This window comes from Eulemur rufifrons, chromosome 18 (assembly GCF_041146395.1).
Source record: "Eulemur rufifrons isolate Redbay chromosome 18, OSU_ERuf_1, whole genome shotgun sequence".
Classification (NCBI taxonomy): domain Eukaryota; kingdom Metazoa; phylum Chordata; class Mammalia; order Primates; family Lemuridae; genus Eulemur; species Eulemur rufifrons.
The window spans coordinates 2,497,081-2,510,982 of record NC_091000.1 but is presented as its reverse complement, the minus strand read 5'-3'; the positions used below and the strand labels follow the sequence as shown (position 1 = coordinate 2,510,982).

The following is a 13,902-nucleotide window of genomic DNA, read 5'->3' as shown; positions in this document are numbered from 1 at the left end:
TTATTCCGTATGGTACTGTACAATCCCTGTTTTTCACCTACTCATCCTATCTTCTTGCTCCCCTCTGCAAGTCCTGGCAACCACCCTTCTTTTTATTGTCTCCATAGTGTTGCCTTTTCCAGAATGTCGTCTAGTTGGAATCAAATAGTCTTTTCAGATTGGCCTCTTCACTTAGCAGTATGCATTTAAAATTCCTCCATGTCTTTTCATCGCTTGATAGCTCACTTACTTCTTTTTAGCACTGTGTAGTATTCTATTGTAGTGGTTCTAAAACATTAGTGTGCATTAGAATCACTTTGGGATTTTCCAAACTAATTGCTCGGCCTTATCCCTCAAAGTTTCTGATTCATGGGTCTAGAGTGGGCCTGAGAATTTGCATTTCTAATAAGTTTTCTAGTGTGGCTGTTGTCTGGGGACCACACTTTGAGAACCACTGTTTTTAAAAACATGGTGAGGCTGGTTACTGTGCATGATTAGTGTTTGGTGATGGTTTGAACAGGGTGAAAAATATGTGCTTATGAGAAAAAGTATACATAAAAGTTAGGAAAATACTTGGAAAAGGGACTACAGGATGCTAGTGATCTTGTATTCCATTTTCTGTATTTTAGAGTGCTTTTTATTTCTGGTAAACTTTTTTTTTTAACCTATCTTTTTTTTTTTTTTTTTTTTTTAATCCTATCTTCCAACCCATCTGTGCCAGGTTGGAAGACAGGATCACCAGTCAGCAAAATGAAGTTTCTGAAGATGGAATCTTGAGGAATGTGGACCAACTTAGTGAAGTTCATATAGGTGAGCGTCATTGCATTGGTCTAATTATTTTGTGAAAGATTGTTAACACCAACCTGTTTTATTTGAGTATTGTGTATTCATAAATAGAGAGCATTCCTTATCAGTCATCTTAATCATGTTGATAATGTCATAGGCATAGAGCGCTGGACTCTGTTAATAAGCCTGGATTTTGTGGCCACATGGCAGTAAACTTCTTTGTCAGTTATTTTATTGAATAGTCAAAATGAAAAGAACTACATGCCAAAACTAAGCCAGTGCACTAAGGACATTAAATAAGTTGTCTTCTTTTTAAAAAAGTATTAGTTAAAATATAAGAAATGTAATTTTTTTCTATCTAACTTATAGGAGCAAAGATAAATTGGAACTAAATATGTTATCTAAACAGTATATTTTTCACATTTCCTTAGATTTGTGTCTATGTTTTAGAACTTTCAGTATAATGGAAGTATATAACAAGTTAAATCAACTTTCTGAAAATAAAATATTGTATCTCGTTAAAGATTATTCATATCTTTTGATATTTTGATTTTGTTTTCCTGATAGACATGGGGTTTTTTGCTAGAATTTATGTTAAATACTCTGCCTTATCAATATCATTTAGAACTTGGTTTCAATACTATATGCACTTACCACACAATCTCTCCTTTACACCACAGAACCTGGAATAGATGATTCTCAGCACTCTACATGTGATATAGAGAAATGTAAGCAGCCAGAACCATTTTTCCATAAAGTGGTTCATTCTGAACACTTGAACTTAATCTCTCAAGTTCAGTCAATTCAGTGTTCATCAGAAGAATCCTTTCCACTTCGATCTCGCTCTGATTCACCACCAAGAAATAAAAGCAAGAATTCCTTACTGATTGGACTTTCAACTGGTCTGTTTGATGCAAACAATCCAAAGGCAAGTATGGTCCTCAAATTGAAAATGTTATCCATTTAATAACAGTTATTATTGATTGTTTTTCTTTGATGAACTATAATGTTGAGTTCTAATCTCTTAAAAGCACAAATACATAGAAGCACATCAAGACAAATAAAAACAAAAACCTCTATCTTTTCTTCTGAGATACTGAAAAGAAATTGCTATTGAGAGTCCAACTAGGATAAAGACTATTTCGTTGGTTTCCTGTTCAGGATTCTTTTTATAGGGCCTACTTTTATTTGAGAAAAAATCCCTCCCGCAGGCCCTTTCTGTCCCGCCGACTTCCGTGTTTAGTGTGAGGCTGGGCTTCGGCAGTGCAGCGTGTCGTAAATGGACAGCAGTGCTGCGCTGCCTGATTTGTCTGATACTCATATGCACTTTCAGACTTCCTTCTCACTTGCTATTTTTAAATATATGTAACCATCTCATAAAATATAGAAAATTATCTCTAGAAAACTTTTAACTACGGGTAAAAATAAGAAATCACATATCATTTTGTTATGTTACTTTTCATATGTATAATTTTTGCATGTATATAACATTTTACCAAAATAGGATATTATGTATACTCTTTTTATAATCGGCTTTTAGAATAACTTTCCAGCTCTACCATGGTCTACAGGTTTGATATGGTACTGACCAACTCATCTCATCTTAAAACCTCTCTCTCTAGCTCATGCTAACTCTTTTCATTTTTGTCCCTTGGTATACCAAGCCCCTTACTGCATTAGGGACTTTGCGCTTGCTGTTACCTTTGCTTAGAATGAACTTCCCTTTGCTCTTTTCACTGTAACTTGTTCTTATTGTTCAAGTCTCCTCTCGGCCAGGCCTGGGCTCCGTTTCCTTCCCCAGTAATTGCCATCCTAAGTAATTACCTTACTTATTTACCTTATTTACATAGCTGCTATTTCAAAGTGTAACTACCTTGTTTACTCACTTGTTTATTGTCTCTCTCAGCACATGACCCCCTTCGGGTCAAGAACCTTACTGTTTACCACCGTATACATTCCTATGTATAGCCCAGGACCTACAATATAGTGGGTGCTCAATAAATATTTGTTGAATAAATAGTGAATAAATGAAAATTAAATATATTCCTAATTAAAAGAGTAAGAAATCAGACTGCTAAGTTCATATTCTAGCTCAAGACTTTCAGTTGTGTGATTTAAGTGCCTCACTTTTGATATGTAAGGTAGTTATAATAACAGTCCTTTGGGCCGGGCGCGGTGGCTCACGCCTGTAATCCTAGCACTCTGGGAGGCCGAGGTGGGCGGATCGTTTGAGCTCAGGAGTTCGAGACCAGCCTGAGCAAGAGCGAGACCCCACCTCTACTAAAAAAAATAGAAAGAAATTATATGGACAGCTAAAAATATATATAGAAAAAATTAGCCGGGCATGGTGGTGCATGCCTGTAGTCCCAGCTACTCGGGAGGCTGAGACAGGAGGATCGCTTGAGCTCAGGAGTTTGAGGTTGCTGTGAGCTAGGCTGACGCCACGGCACTCACTCTAGCCTGGGCAACAGAGTGAGACTCTGTCTCAAAAAAAAAAAAAAAAAAAAAAAAAAAAAAAATAACAGTCCTTTGCTCATAGAGTTACTGAAAGAATGAAGTAAGAAAATATAAGTGAAGCCCTTAGAGCATGCTTGGCACTGAGTGAGTACTCAGTAAGTGTTAAATATCATCATGGGCATCAGGTTGGAAAATTACAGTTACAGGACATGCTACTTTAGTAGTTGCAAGAGACTGATAGAGCAGTCTTTAGCTTTTCAGCTTCACTTACTACAGTGATTTTATTTAAAGTATGTTTTTGAATGTGCTTAATCTGTGAATATCTGATATAGATGAAAAATTGGTTTCTAAAAGGCATTATTGTGAAATAATAAGAATATTAGAACTAAAAAGTCTTACCTCCGTAAATTTATTTGAGACACAAATGATTCGTCATAAATAAGATGTGTATTAGTATACCTTTCTGCCCTCAACTTGGTTTGTTGCCAGAATGAGAAATTCTCTAGGAAACTTACTGTATTTACCTTGAGAATGTTGTTGCAAATGTCGTCTACCACATTTGTCTCTTTCAAGTTTTTAAGGTGGCATAAGTGATCCTTAGCATTAATTCAGCCAATATTTATTGAGCTCGCTATATGCTGGGTGCTATTCATAGGTTTGCAGTAAGGATAAGGTGTTCACAGCTTTGAGAGGGAACAAATAAGTGAAAAACACTTATAATGCATTGTGATAATTCCTGTACTGGAGAAATGAATATGGGATAGTAGGACCATTAAAGAAGAAATGCTTAAGTCCATCTTAGAACAAAGAAAGGTTTCTGAAGGAGAAATTTGCCTGGTGGATGGGACATGAGAACATTAACGAAAAGAACTTGGGACAGCACCCTGTGTTTGAGGAATTGCAACTAGTTCTTTAAAACTAAAGTGTGAAAGAGGTAGGATTCGAGTTTTTCTTGTTCACAAGCTATAGTTTTCAGATTTGTGGGACTCTTTCCCCTCTTCCCAGAAAAGTCTCCTTTTCTTTTTCCAAATAAAAGATGAAAATGTCTTGAGATGATGAGAGTTGGGCAGTTCTTCTTGTCCTCCCTTGTCCTCTCACACCCCCCTTTGCCCTGCACTTCATGGGTGGCTCGTCAGGCACATCTTCATAGAGTTCCGGAACACACGCCGTGTCGTGGTGCTAAGGCATTCTTTTAATGTACTTTAAATGGCTGTTTTTGCAGAAACTAAAATGTAATGATGGTAAACTGAATTACATGTTTAAGCAGCCATACAGGTGGTAATTGGTGGCTGAGCGGGTCACGTAAGACCAGCCGTCAGAGCGACGCTTTGATTGCCACCATCCGTCAGGGGAGCTGGGAGTGATGACCGGGGATAAGCAGGGGGACCAGAAGCCTGCTCCTCCTTTGATGCTACTTATTTACTTATACGCTGCTTTAAACCAGAAGGACTAAAGATCATATCCAAATATGGAAATTGTACTAGAGAATGTGCATTACAAATCAGCAAGCCTTTAGCAACTATTATATGGACTTGTTAATGTTGAGTATAAGATTTATCTCTATGGTAGTCAAAACGAAAAGAGAATTATAAACTATGTAATATTTCTCAGAGGGGAGAAAATATAAGTTGTTTGGGGGAATAAGAGCTTTTCTTGGCTCATCTCTCTGTAGAGATTTCTCTTCTGGACTTTTATATAAGGGCCAGTGAATTCTGTAATAGATGATAACTTTAATGCCATTTCTACTGTAAATACAGCAGATTTTATAAGGTAGTTATAATAAAATGACCTGGTGAAAATGAGGGTATAAGACTTAAATGGAGGCCGGGCGCGGTGGCTCACGCCTGTAATCCTAGCACTCTGGGAGGCCGAGGTGGGCGGATCGTTTGAGCTCAGGAGTTCGAGACCAGCCTGAGCAAGATCGAGACCCCATCTCTACTAAAAATAGAAAGAAATTATATAGACAGCTAAATATATATATAGAAAAAATTAGCCGGGCATGGTGGCACATGCCTGTAGTCCCAGCTACTCGGGAGGCTGAGGCAGGAGGATTGCTTGAGCCCAGGAGTTGGAGGTTGCTGTGAGCTAGGCTGACGCCACGGCACTCACTCTAGCCCGGGCAACAGAGCGAGACTCTGTCTCAAAAAAAAAAAAAAAAAAAAAAAAGGACTTAAATGGAGATTACTGAAGGTAAATTTGTAAAAAGCCAAAATAAAATAGTTTAAAGTTGTGGTTTTCTCATTATTTTCTTTATGTAATGAGAACAAGATTCTAAGTTATCAAGTGAATAAGCTGCGTGTCTTTGAAGTAGTCACATTTTGCAGTATGGCTTTGAATAACGATTACTAGTGGCCGGTACTGCAAAGGCATGCCACGCAGTGCTTTGTGTTGTTGGTTGATAAAAGGTCTGTATCACTTAGAAATCAGGTGAGGATAGGATAAGATTGGTAGCCTGTGATGGAAAATGACTATAACGAAGACTCTTGTCTGGCTGGGTGGCCAGCCACTTTTGTTGAAGATAGATTACAGAGTAATATCCAGTCAAAACTAGAGCTTCTTCATGAAAGCTTTTTTGTTCATTCAGCACTGATTAGTGACCAATTTGTTTTGAACCATAGAGCTTTAATTCTAGAACTTTAATGTGGGCATCATCTAGAGTGTGTAAAATGCAGATTCCTACACCCCACATCTAAGGGCATCTGTTTTAATACATCTGGTGCAGAGTTCAGCAACATGCATTTTGGCACACGCCGTAAGTAATTCTGCTGCTGGTGGTCACAGTCCGCACTTGAGAAACACGGCCACAGAGCACAAGCGACCTCACTGGGGACCAGAAAGTGTTTACAGTGTGTTATATGCCACCCTCCTTGACTGTTAAAAATATTAATAATGTTCCCAAGAAATGTCTAATTTTGAGTGCTATGCCTTTCTGAATAACTGATGTTATGAACACTTTGTCAAATATACTCATAAATATTAAATAAGCTAATTTTTCTGTATAGGGTTATTGGATAGCAACCAATTAAATTTTGGAAAGAGGCTACTAATATGATTTTTTACTTTACTTTCTGACGGTAATTAAAGAGAAGTACTGAATTTCAATGATGTCCATGCCTAGTCAGTGAAAATAGGACATTGTCAGAGTGATACAGAGCATGCTGAACTTCCTGTTGTTACTGGTGGGATGTAGGACTCGAACTCATTAAAATGGAAGCAAAGTAGATCGAGGTCAGAAAACAGCCTTGCACTGTTTATATGTATTTTACCTCTTGGGAAGCAGCTCCCACCTACTTTGGTTTTGCAAAGATATCTACTAAAAATGTACTAATTATTAGTATAACTAGCTGGCTAATAGTATGAATAGTATGCTAGATACTGCTCTACATAGAATTAATTCTTACAGTGACCCTGTGGGATAAATCCTGTTATCCCTATTTTCTAGATGAGGATATTGAGATGCAGGGAGGCGAAGCAGCCTGCCCAATGTTACATAGTTGGGTCAGTATCAATGTTGAGGGACATGTTAGGAACATGAAATGAGTATTAGACTGATCCAGTTTCTTCACACAAAGACTGATTAAAGTTTATTAAAAATTGTGCTTTCTTACCATTCATCACATATTTCTCCATAAATTAAAAAAAGTGAAAACTTGCCTGGGAAACCTTGGAATTTGTTATAGAGGAACATGGTATAAAACTTAGGTGTTATGTTCTAAAATTAATAACTGTAGTTTGAAGGAGTTGCTTTTTTTTTTTTTTTTGAGTAAACTAAAGTAATACCACCCACCTGTGGTGTTAATTAGGGTGAACAGATTGGCAAAGTTTACAGCCCACAGATCAGAGCAGTCTTTGAAAACGTGGAGTCCCTGCCTTATATTTGTTTACTCAGTGAGTTCCCTTTAAGAGACTTTCAATCTCGATCAGTCAGTCTCTCTCTCCCCGACCTGTTTTCCTACCCCTCAGTCTCATTCCAGCAGAAATCAGTGATTCGTGAAATTTAGATGATGCCTTTATCCTTCACGTTCTACAGCTGTTCTCCAGTCTTGTGGTGATAACCTCTGTAGGTTCAGAATTACCAGAGTCAGGATATTTTTCTATCCTAAAAGTATCATCAGGCAAGAATGGGGTGTATTTTCAGTCACTGTTGTGCCCGCGTTGTCTAACACATGATAGTGCCCAATAAACATTTGCTGAATCACCTCCGGGTGTCATGCATTGGTCAGCTAGACACTGTCTCTACGTATATTGCTTTATACCTCGCCACATACAGCTTTGTTCTAATGAAGGTGTAAGCAGAGAAGTCCACGGTAGAAGTTAATCATGAAGCATTGTTTAAAGTTCATTCTCTACCACATAACTTTCCTTTTCTCTGTCCTGTTAGGGAGAATTCATCAGTGGTGAGTTTTGATTAAAAACCTTTTATAAGGGGGCTTTTACAAGTATTCATCAGTCTAGGGGAACTCTGTTCCATCTTCAGAAGGAGCAAAGGTGTTAAACAGGTGATGAGCAGTTTAAAGCCAGTGATACGGTGTTTTATTCTTCTCTAAAGAAAGCTGTTTGTTCAAAAGTGCAAACTGGTTAAAGATGTTTGGTTATCCTCACAGGTGGCTCCAGAATGCATTTTTGGAGTTTCCCACCCCTCCACTTCTCACTCTGTGTCCAGCTATTTAAGTAGCTTCCCTTAGTCAACAGATATTTATTAAATATTTACCATGTGCCAAGTGCCATTCCTTACAGTAGTGAGGAAAACAGACTGAAATCCTGTGTTCATGGAGCTTCCATTCTAATTGGGGACTATAACTGATAAAATATTAATATACTGCATACTAGATGATGCTAAATAACTTGGAAAAACCAAAACAAGCTGGTAAAGAGAGGTGGCTTGAGTGGGCTCCATTCCTCCTCCTCCTCGTCAGGAACCACTAGTCATCAGGTGTAAAAGTTACTCCTCAGAGGTTGCTCCTGGCTGGATACACACTTTCATAATGTAGTGAATGCTCTACAGTCCAACGTACATCTGTAAAGATTCAAATCAAAACTTTGCATTTGTTATGATTTTATAAAGGGAAATTATCAATATATTCCAATCAAATTTTTAAAAATAGTAACATTTTCAGGATTCAATTAATTTATAATCCCATGAAACCTGAAGGAGGTTGAGATAGATAATTATCTCCCAACCCCACTTCAGATTTGCAGCCTTTTAAGAAAATGACGTAAGAGTCAATCAGTCGTCATGATCATAATATCAGTTTTATTTCTCATAAAGCTCTACTGGAAAATGTGACTTCAGTTTGGCCCGAAATCGTGCCTTTTAATATTTTTCCTCCAGTGGCTAATCCTTGGGGCAGTTTTGGAGTCTGCAGAACATACTTCCTTACCCTTATTCAAACTTTATACACATCCAGCTCCAGCAGCAGGGAGACTGAGAGTCGGACCGCCTTGCGCGGACGGCGGCCTGGGCCTGACCTGCGTGTGCGCCCGCGAGGCGGCAGGCGGAGCAGGGCGCACCGCTGGCAGGCAGGCCTGGGAAGGACCGGATGAGCTCTCTTTCCGGCCTTATTCACTGTCCCCTCAAGTGAGGAAGAGGAACGACTGAAAGGCATACTGGAGCGAAGGCTCTGGTGATAAAATACACTCCCTTTCCCGCTCTCTTTCTCAGACCTGCTGGCCACGGAGTGCGTGCGTCCTGCTAGGGGACGGCGGGAAGTTCGTATCTGCTGTTACTTCTGCCTCCTGGGGCGCGGAGTGGAAAACCGATCTCCTCAGGGAAAACCTGAGAATTGCTTTTCTTGTCACAGCAAATGTAAAGTGGAAAAAAAAGATTGACATACAATTTCCGATTCACAAATAGTGAATGTGCCTTAAATGTCTTCTTTTGATTTGGTAAAATATCCATGCTTAGATAATGTCCATAATTTTTGCCTTTGGTAATGGTTCATAATAATTTAATATTTTAAATCCATTTTTATTAATAACTTGGTTTATGGGTTGCAGTAAGAAAATATCTGTAGGAGGTATTTTGAGGGAGCGGTGTTGTAGTTTAATTGCAGTGAACAGGCTAAATGAATGTGCCCATCATAAACCTTTTCATAATAGAGTATTACTAATTCATAATTTTATATAAAAATACTAAACATGAAAGAAAGTTAACAGAATCTTTTAAATAGAATTTGATCTGAAGTTCTGTTAATACAGGTAGTACTTAATTCATTCACTATCTTATGTGGTTCTCTTGATTTTTTGAGAAAAATAGAACTAATGAACAACAAAAAGTGAAGGAAACATACATTTTAAGAAAATATTTTCAGGTTTCCTAAAATATTTCTCTCTTGTTTAACTTTATAATGGTACCAAATGCTAGCTGTATAAATTATCATGTTACAAAGAATCTCAAAAAAATAAAAACTACAAGATCTCAGACATTATTTTCAGAAAGATTTCTGTGGATGTTAAAACTATAGAATATTGTTTAAACAACATAAAAAAATTAGTAGAATCGGAAATATACTACTGAAAAGGTTCTTATATAAAAGTTTTTTGACTGAAGATGAATACCTTATTTAAAACTTAATAATGTATCAAGGAGTACTGTGAATGAACATAAATGGTTTATCCAACTGATAGCTGTTGGATTTGTGGGCAGGTATAAACCTGTTCCAAGAGGTAAGTTGTCAAATTACATGACCACTTGAAATTTCTTTACAACTGTATTATTTTATGACAATTATTTTAGTTAGTGAAAGGAATAAACTAGAATTGAAATTATTTTACCAGGGCTAGCTAAAATTTATCTCAACCTAAAAAATACTGTATTCCTTTGAGTAGTCCCCTCGAATATCAGCATATAATGCACACGTGCTGTTTATTTATTGATTAGCAGTACCTAAGGAAACTGTTACTGCTACCTACTGTTGGTTTATAACATATGTGGTTCAAACCATTAAAATAATAAAAAAGTAAAGTATAAATTCTACAAAAGAAAGTAAAGTGGGAAAGTAAAGTGTATGTTCTGTAAAGTGGGAAATTCAGCAAAGGAAATACTTTCAGTACCATTTTATTAAGTGCTTTAACCAGCAGTGTTTTTACCATCTTCACCAACTTGTAGTTCATAATGATTTTTTTCCCTTGAGTGTTATAAATATGTAAATTATGTTCAAATAATGGAAATCTTTCTTTTTTATTCTCAAAAACAGATTGTACCAATAACATTGGCCAAGTATATAAATTTTCATTAATATGCTAAACATTGTGTTTTCCTCACAGTCTCCCATCTGGTGAAGGGTTCTTAGTGCCTGAGTCGTGTTTCAAATCTCTGAGTTCCTTTAGGGTTAACCCAGGCCAGAGATTATGTATTTAGTTATTTGTTTCAGAGCCCTGTCTGTCCCTCACACTCTAATTGTTGACAGGTTGATGGACAGAGGCTATTTCTATTATCTCTATTCTTCTCAACACAGATTCAAATTTTCAGCACCTCAACTGTGCATCGTTTTTTTCTCAGCTCAGTTGGCTGAGTTCCTTCTCACTGCTGTGACAAATGATTCTCAGCGTTGACATCAGTGCTTATCCTCCCAGCCTTCGCTTCTAGTGGGACAGGCTCCACTCACAGCCCCAAGCTCAGGGAGGCAAGCTTAGGCTTTTTGGACTGATTGGAGACCTGTGATTAGACCGGCACTGGCTAACCAGCAACTTCTTATGCTTAAGAGATACAAAGGGCCACCAGTTATGTGCGATGGTGCTTATCCAAGCTTCAGACTAACTCACCGCGGCGTTTGGGCAGGACTGTAATGGGAGAGTTGACCACAGGAAGGTGAGAGAAACGCTTAGCAGAAATACCACCAGAGAAGGACAGTGTGGGCTGTGAGTGAGGAGAGAATGGGCAGTTTCTAGCACTGCCTGATTCCTGACAGATTTCCAATCCCACGCCACATATATTCCTCAATAAATGCCTCTTGCTGTCTTTTAAAGGTGATATAAGGAAATTCCTATGTGTTAAAATCCAAGCATAACTCAAGTTTCATTTCCTCTGTGAAAAAATACTGAGCTGAAATTTGAAAGAATTATCCTAACCTAGGGCAAGTCACCTTTGAATCCTCTAGCTCTAAATATATGTATAATAACAAAATTATTATTAGCTCTAATTTTCTTTCTCATTTTTAATTTTCTCACTCCTAATCAGAAATCTGTTGACTTTGTTTTAGATGTTGAGGACATGTTCACTTCCAGATCTCTCAAAGCTGTTCAGAACCCTGATGGACGTTCCCACTGTAGGAGATGTCCGTCGAGACAATCTTGAAATAGAGGAAATCGAAGATGAACACATTAAAGAAGGACCTTCTGATTCTGAAGACATGTAAGCATAATAGAATTAATAAATACTAGCATTAACAGAATTTCTGAATTTATATGAAAAGGTTCTGGAGAAGATGACTGACTCTAAACAGTTTTAAAAAATGATCTATAGCTAACTTTTCCCTACACCATTACTTTTTACAACTTATTTAAAGTACAGTCATGCAAATTTTGATAATGTATATCTGCCTCTAAAAACTATAGTAACTTAATCGCACTTCAGGCAGATAAGAAAATGGTTTCCCTTTGTGTTCACTGTCTTACACACTCCTGAGCATCCAGCACACTGGCTTGCACGTGGTAGGTGTTTAATAAATACTGGTTAGATGAATGAATGTTAGCAGGATAATGACAGTGTAACAGTGGAACACCACATGACATAGGGGTTGCAATGGGAAATGGTGAAGTCATTAATACGGTCATGTACGACATAACAATATTTTGGTCAGCGATGGACGGCATTTATGATGGTGGTCCCATAAAATTATAATGGAGCTGAAAAATTCCAATCTCCTAGTGGTGTCGTAGGTGTCATAACATCATAGTGCAATGCATTACTCACGTGTTTGTGCTGATGCCGGTGTAAACATACCTACAGTGCCGCCAGTCGTGTAAAAGTCTAGCACATACAATTATGTACAGTACATAATAGTTGATAATGACAATAAACAACTATGTTACTGGTATATGTATTTACTATACTTTTTATCATTGTTTTAGAGTGTACTCCTACTTTAAAAAAAAAAAAGTTAACTGTAAAGCAGCCTCAGGCAGGTCCTTCGGGAGGAATCCAGAAGGCGGAGTTATCGTAGGAGACCACAGCTCCACACTTGTTATTGCCCCTGAAGACCTTTCAGTGGGACAAGATATGAGGGTGGAAGACAGTGACGCTGATGATCTGGCCCTGTGTAGGCCTCGGCTTATGTGTGTGTTCATGTCTTTGTTTTTAACAAAAAAAAGTTTAAAAAGTAAAAAATAAAAATAAAAAAATAGGAAAATGCTGACAGAATTATGTAACTGTACAATGCGTTTGTGTTTTAAGCTAAATGTTATTATAAAAGAGTAAAAAGTTTTTTAAAAATTCAGAAGTTTATAAAGTAAAAAAGTTACTTTAAGCTAAGGTTAATTTATTATTGGAGAAAGAAAAATTTATAAATTACAAAATTTTAGTGTAGCCTAAGTGTACAGTGGTTATAAATTCTACGCTAGTATACAGTAATGTCCCAGGCCTTCACATTCCCCCACCACTCACTCACCCGCCCACCCAGAGCAACTTCCAGTCCTGCAAACTCCATTCATGGTAAGTACCATTTGTTTTCATCTTTTGTACTGTACCATTTTTTTTTAAATTTTTTATAAAGATATACCATTTTTTATCTTTTATACTGTATTTTGACTGTACCTTTTCTATATTTAGATATGTTTAGATACACAAACACTTACTACTATGTTACAGTTGCCTACATTATTCAGTGTACTAATACGCTGTACAGGTTTGTAGACTAGGAGCAATAAGCTATATGTACTAGGCTGTACTACACCATCTAGCTTTGTGTAAGTGCACTCTATGATGTTCACACGATGATGAAATCGCCTAACGGTGCGTTTTCAGCACGTATCCCTGTTGTTAAGCAATATAAGATTGTACTTAACGATTCCTTAGGAAAATGACCTGAAAGGTCCACGTGCCATGTAGGATTTCAAAGCCGTGGCAATGGGGAGTTAGCAGGTAGACCTGTTTGTGTGTGTGAGTGCTGTGTGTTCTGCATATAATTTATTGCTTTTGCAGAATTCCTTTCTTCGTAATTCGTAGGGAATCTGGAATCCAGAAAGCAAATTTAACCAACAACGCTTCTGAGAGCTGTGGGGAATGATGGCCCCTTAGATGATAATCCTCCTTTGCCTTCTTCCGCATTGGCCGGCCCTCTCAGCCCCTCAGACCAATGGTACAGACTCTTTGGGGACATATAGCCAGAGTACCCTGGAATGAAATGTACAAGAAGATGCAGTGTATTCAAATCACCTGCAGAATAAGTTATAAAATATTAGAATTTGTATGTTTATTTTGTAAAATTTTTTGACCCTAAGTTTCTGCATTTTACCTCCACCTTTTAATAGAAGGAAGTCCCACTTTGACTGGTTGAACCTATTCTGCTCTGTGAGGGAGCCAGCGTCACTGCACCTGGCACCTTTTATTTTCTGGGTTTTTGGTTTTTTTAAGCCTTGCACCTTGCTTCATAAATTTCTGATGAGACTTTATTTTTAAAACATTGCCCTTTTTTTCCCATTTTTCGTAGTGTCCTGTAGATTTTTACCAGTGACCTCACA

The 13,902-nt window shown here is 37.6% G+C and overlaps 1 protein-coding gene across 1 annotated transcript in view; it reads left to right on the top strand.

Annotated features, from left to right (window-relative positions):
- The window catches only part of NEK1 (NIMA related kinase 1), a 117,674-nt gene that overhangs the window by 93,384 nt on the left and 10,388 nt on the right, over positions 1–13,902 (top strand). The window contains exons 29-31 of the mRNA XM_069493756.1: positions 701–789; positions 1,446–1,693; positions 11,424–11,575. Of these exons, the coding sequence (XP_069349857.1) occupies positions 701–789; positions 1,446–1,693; positions 11,424–11,575 (489 nt within the window). The remainder of the gene's footprint in view (positions 1–700; positions 790–1,445; positions 1,694–11,423; positions 11,576–13,902) is intronic.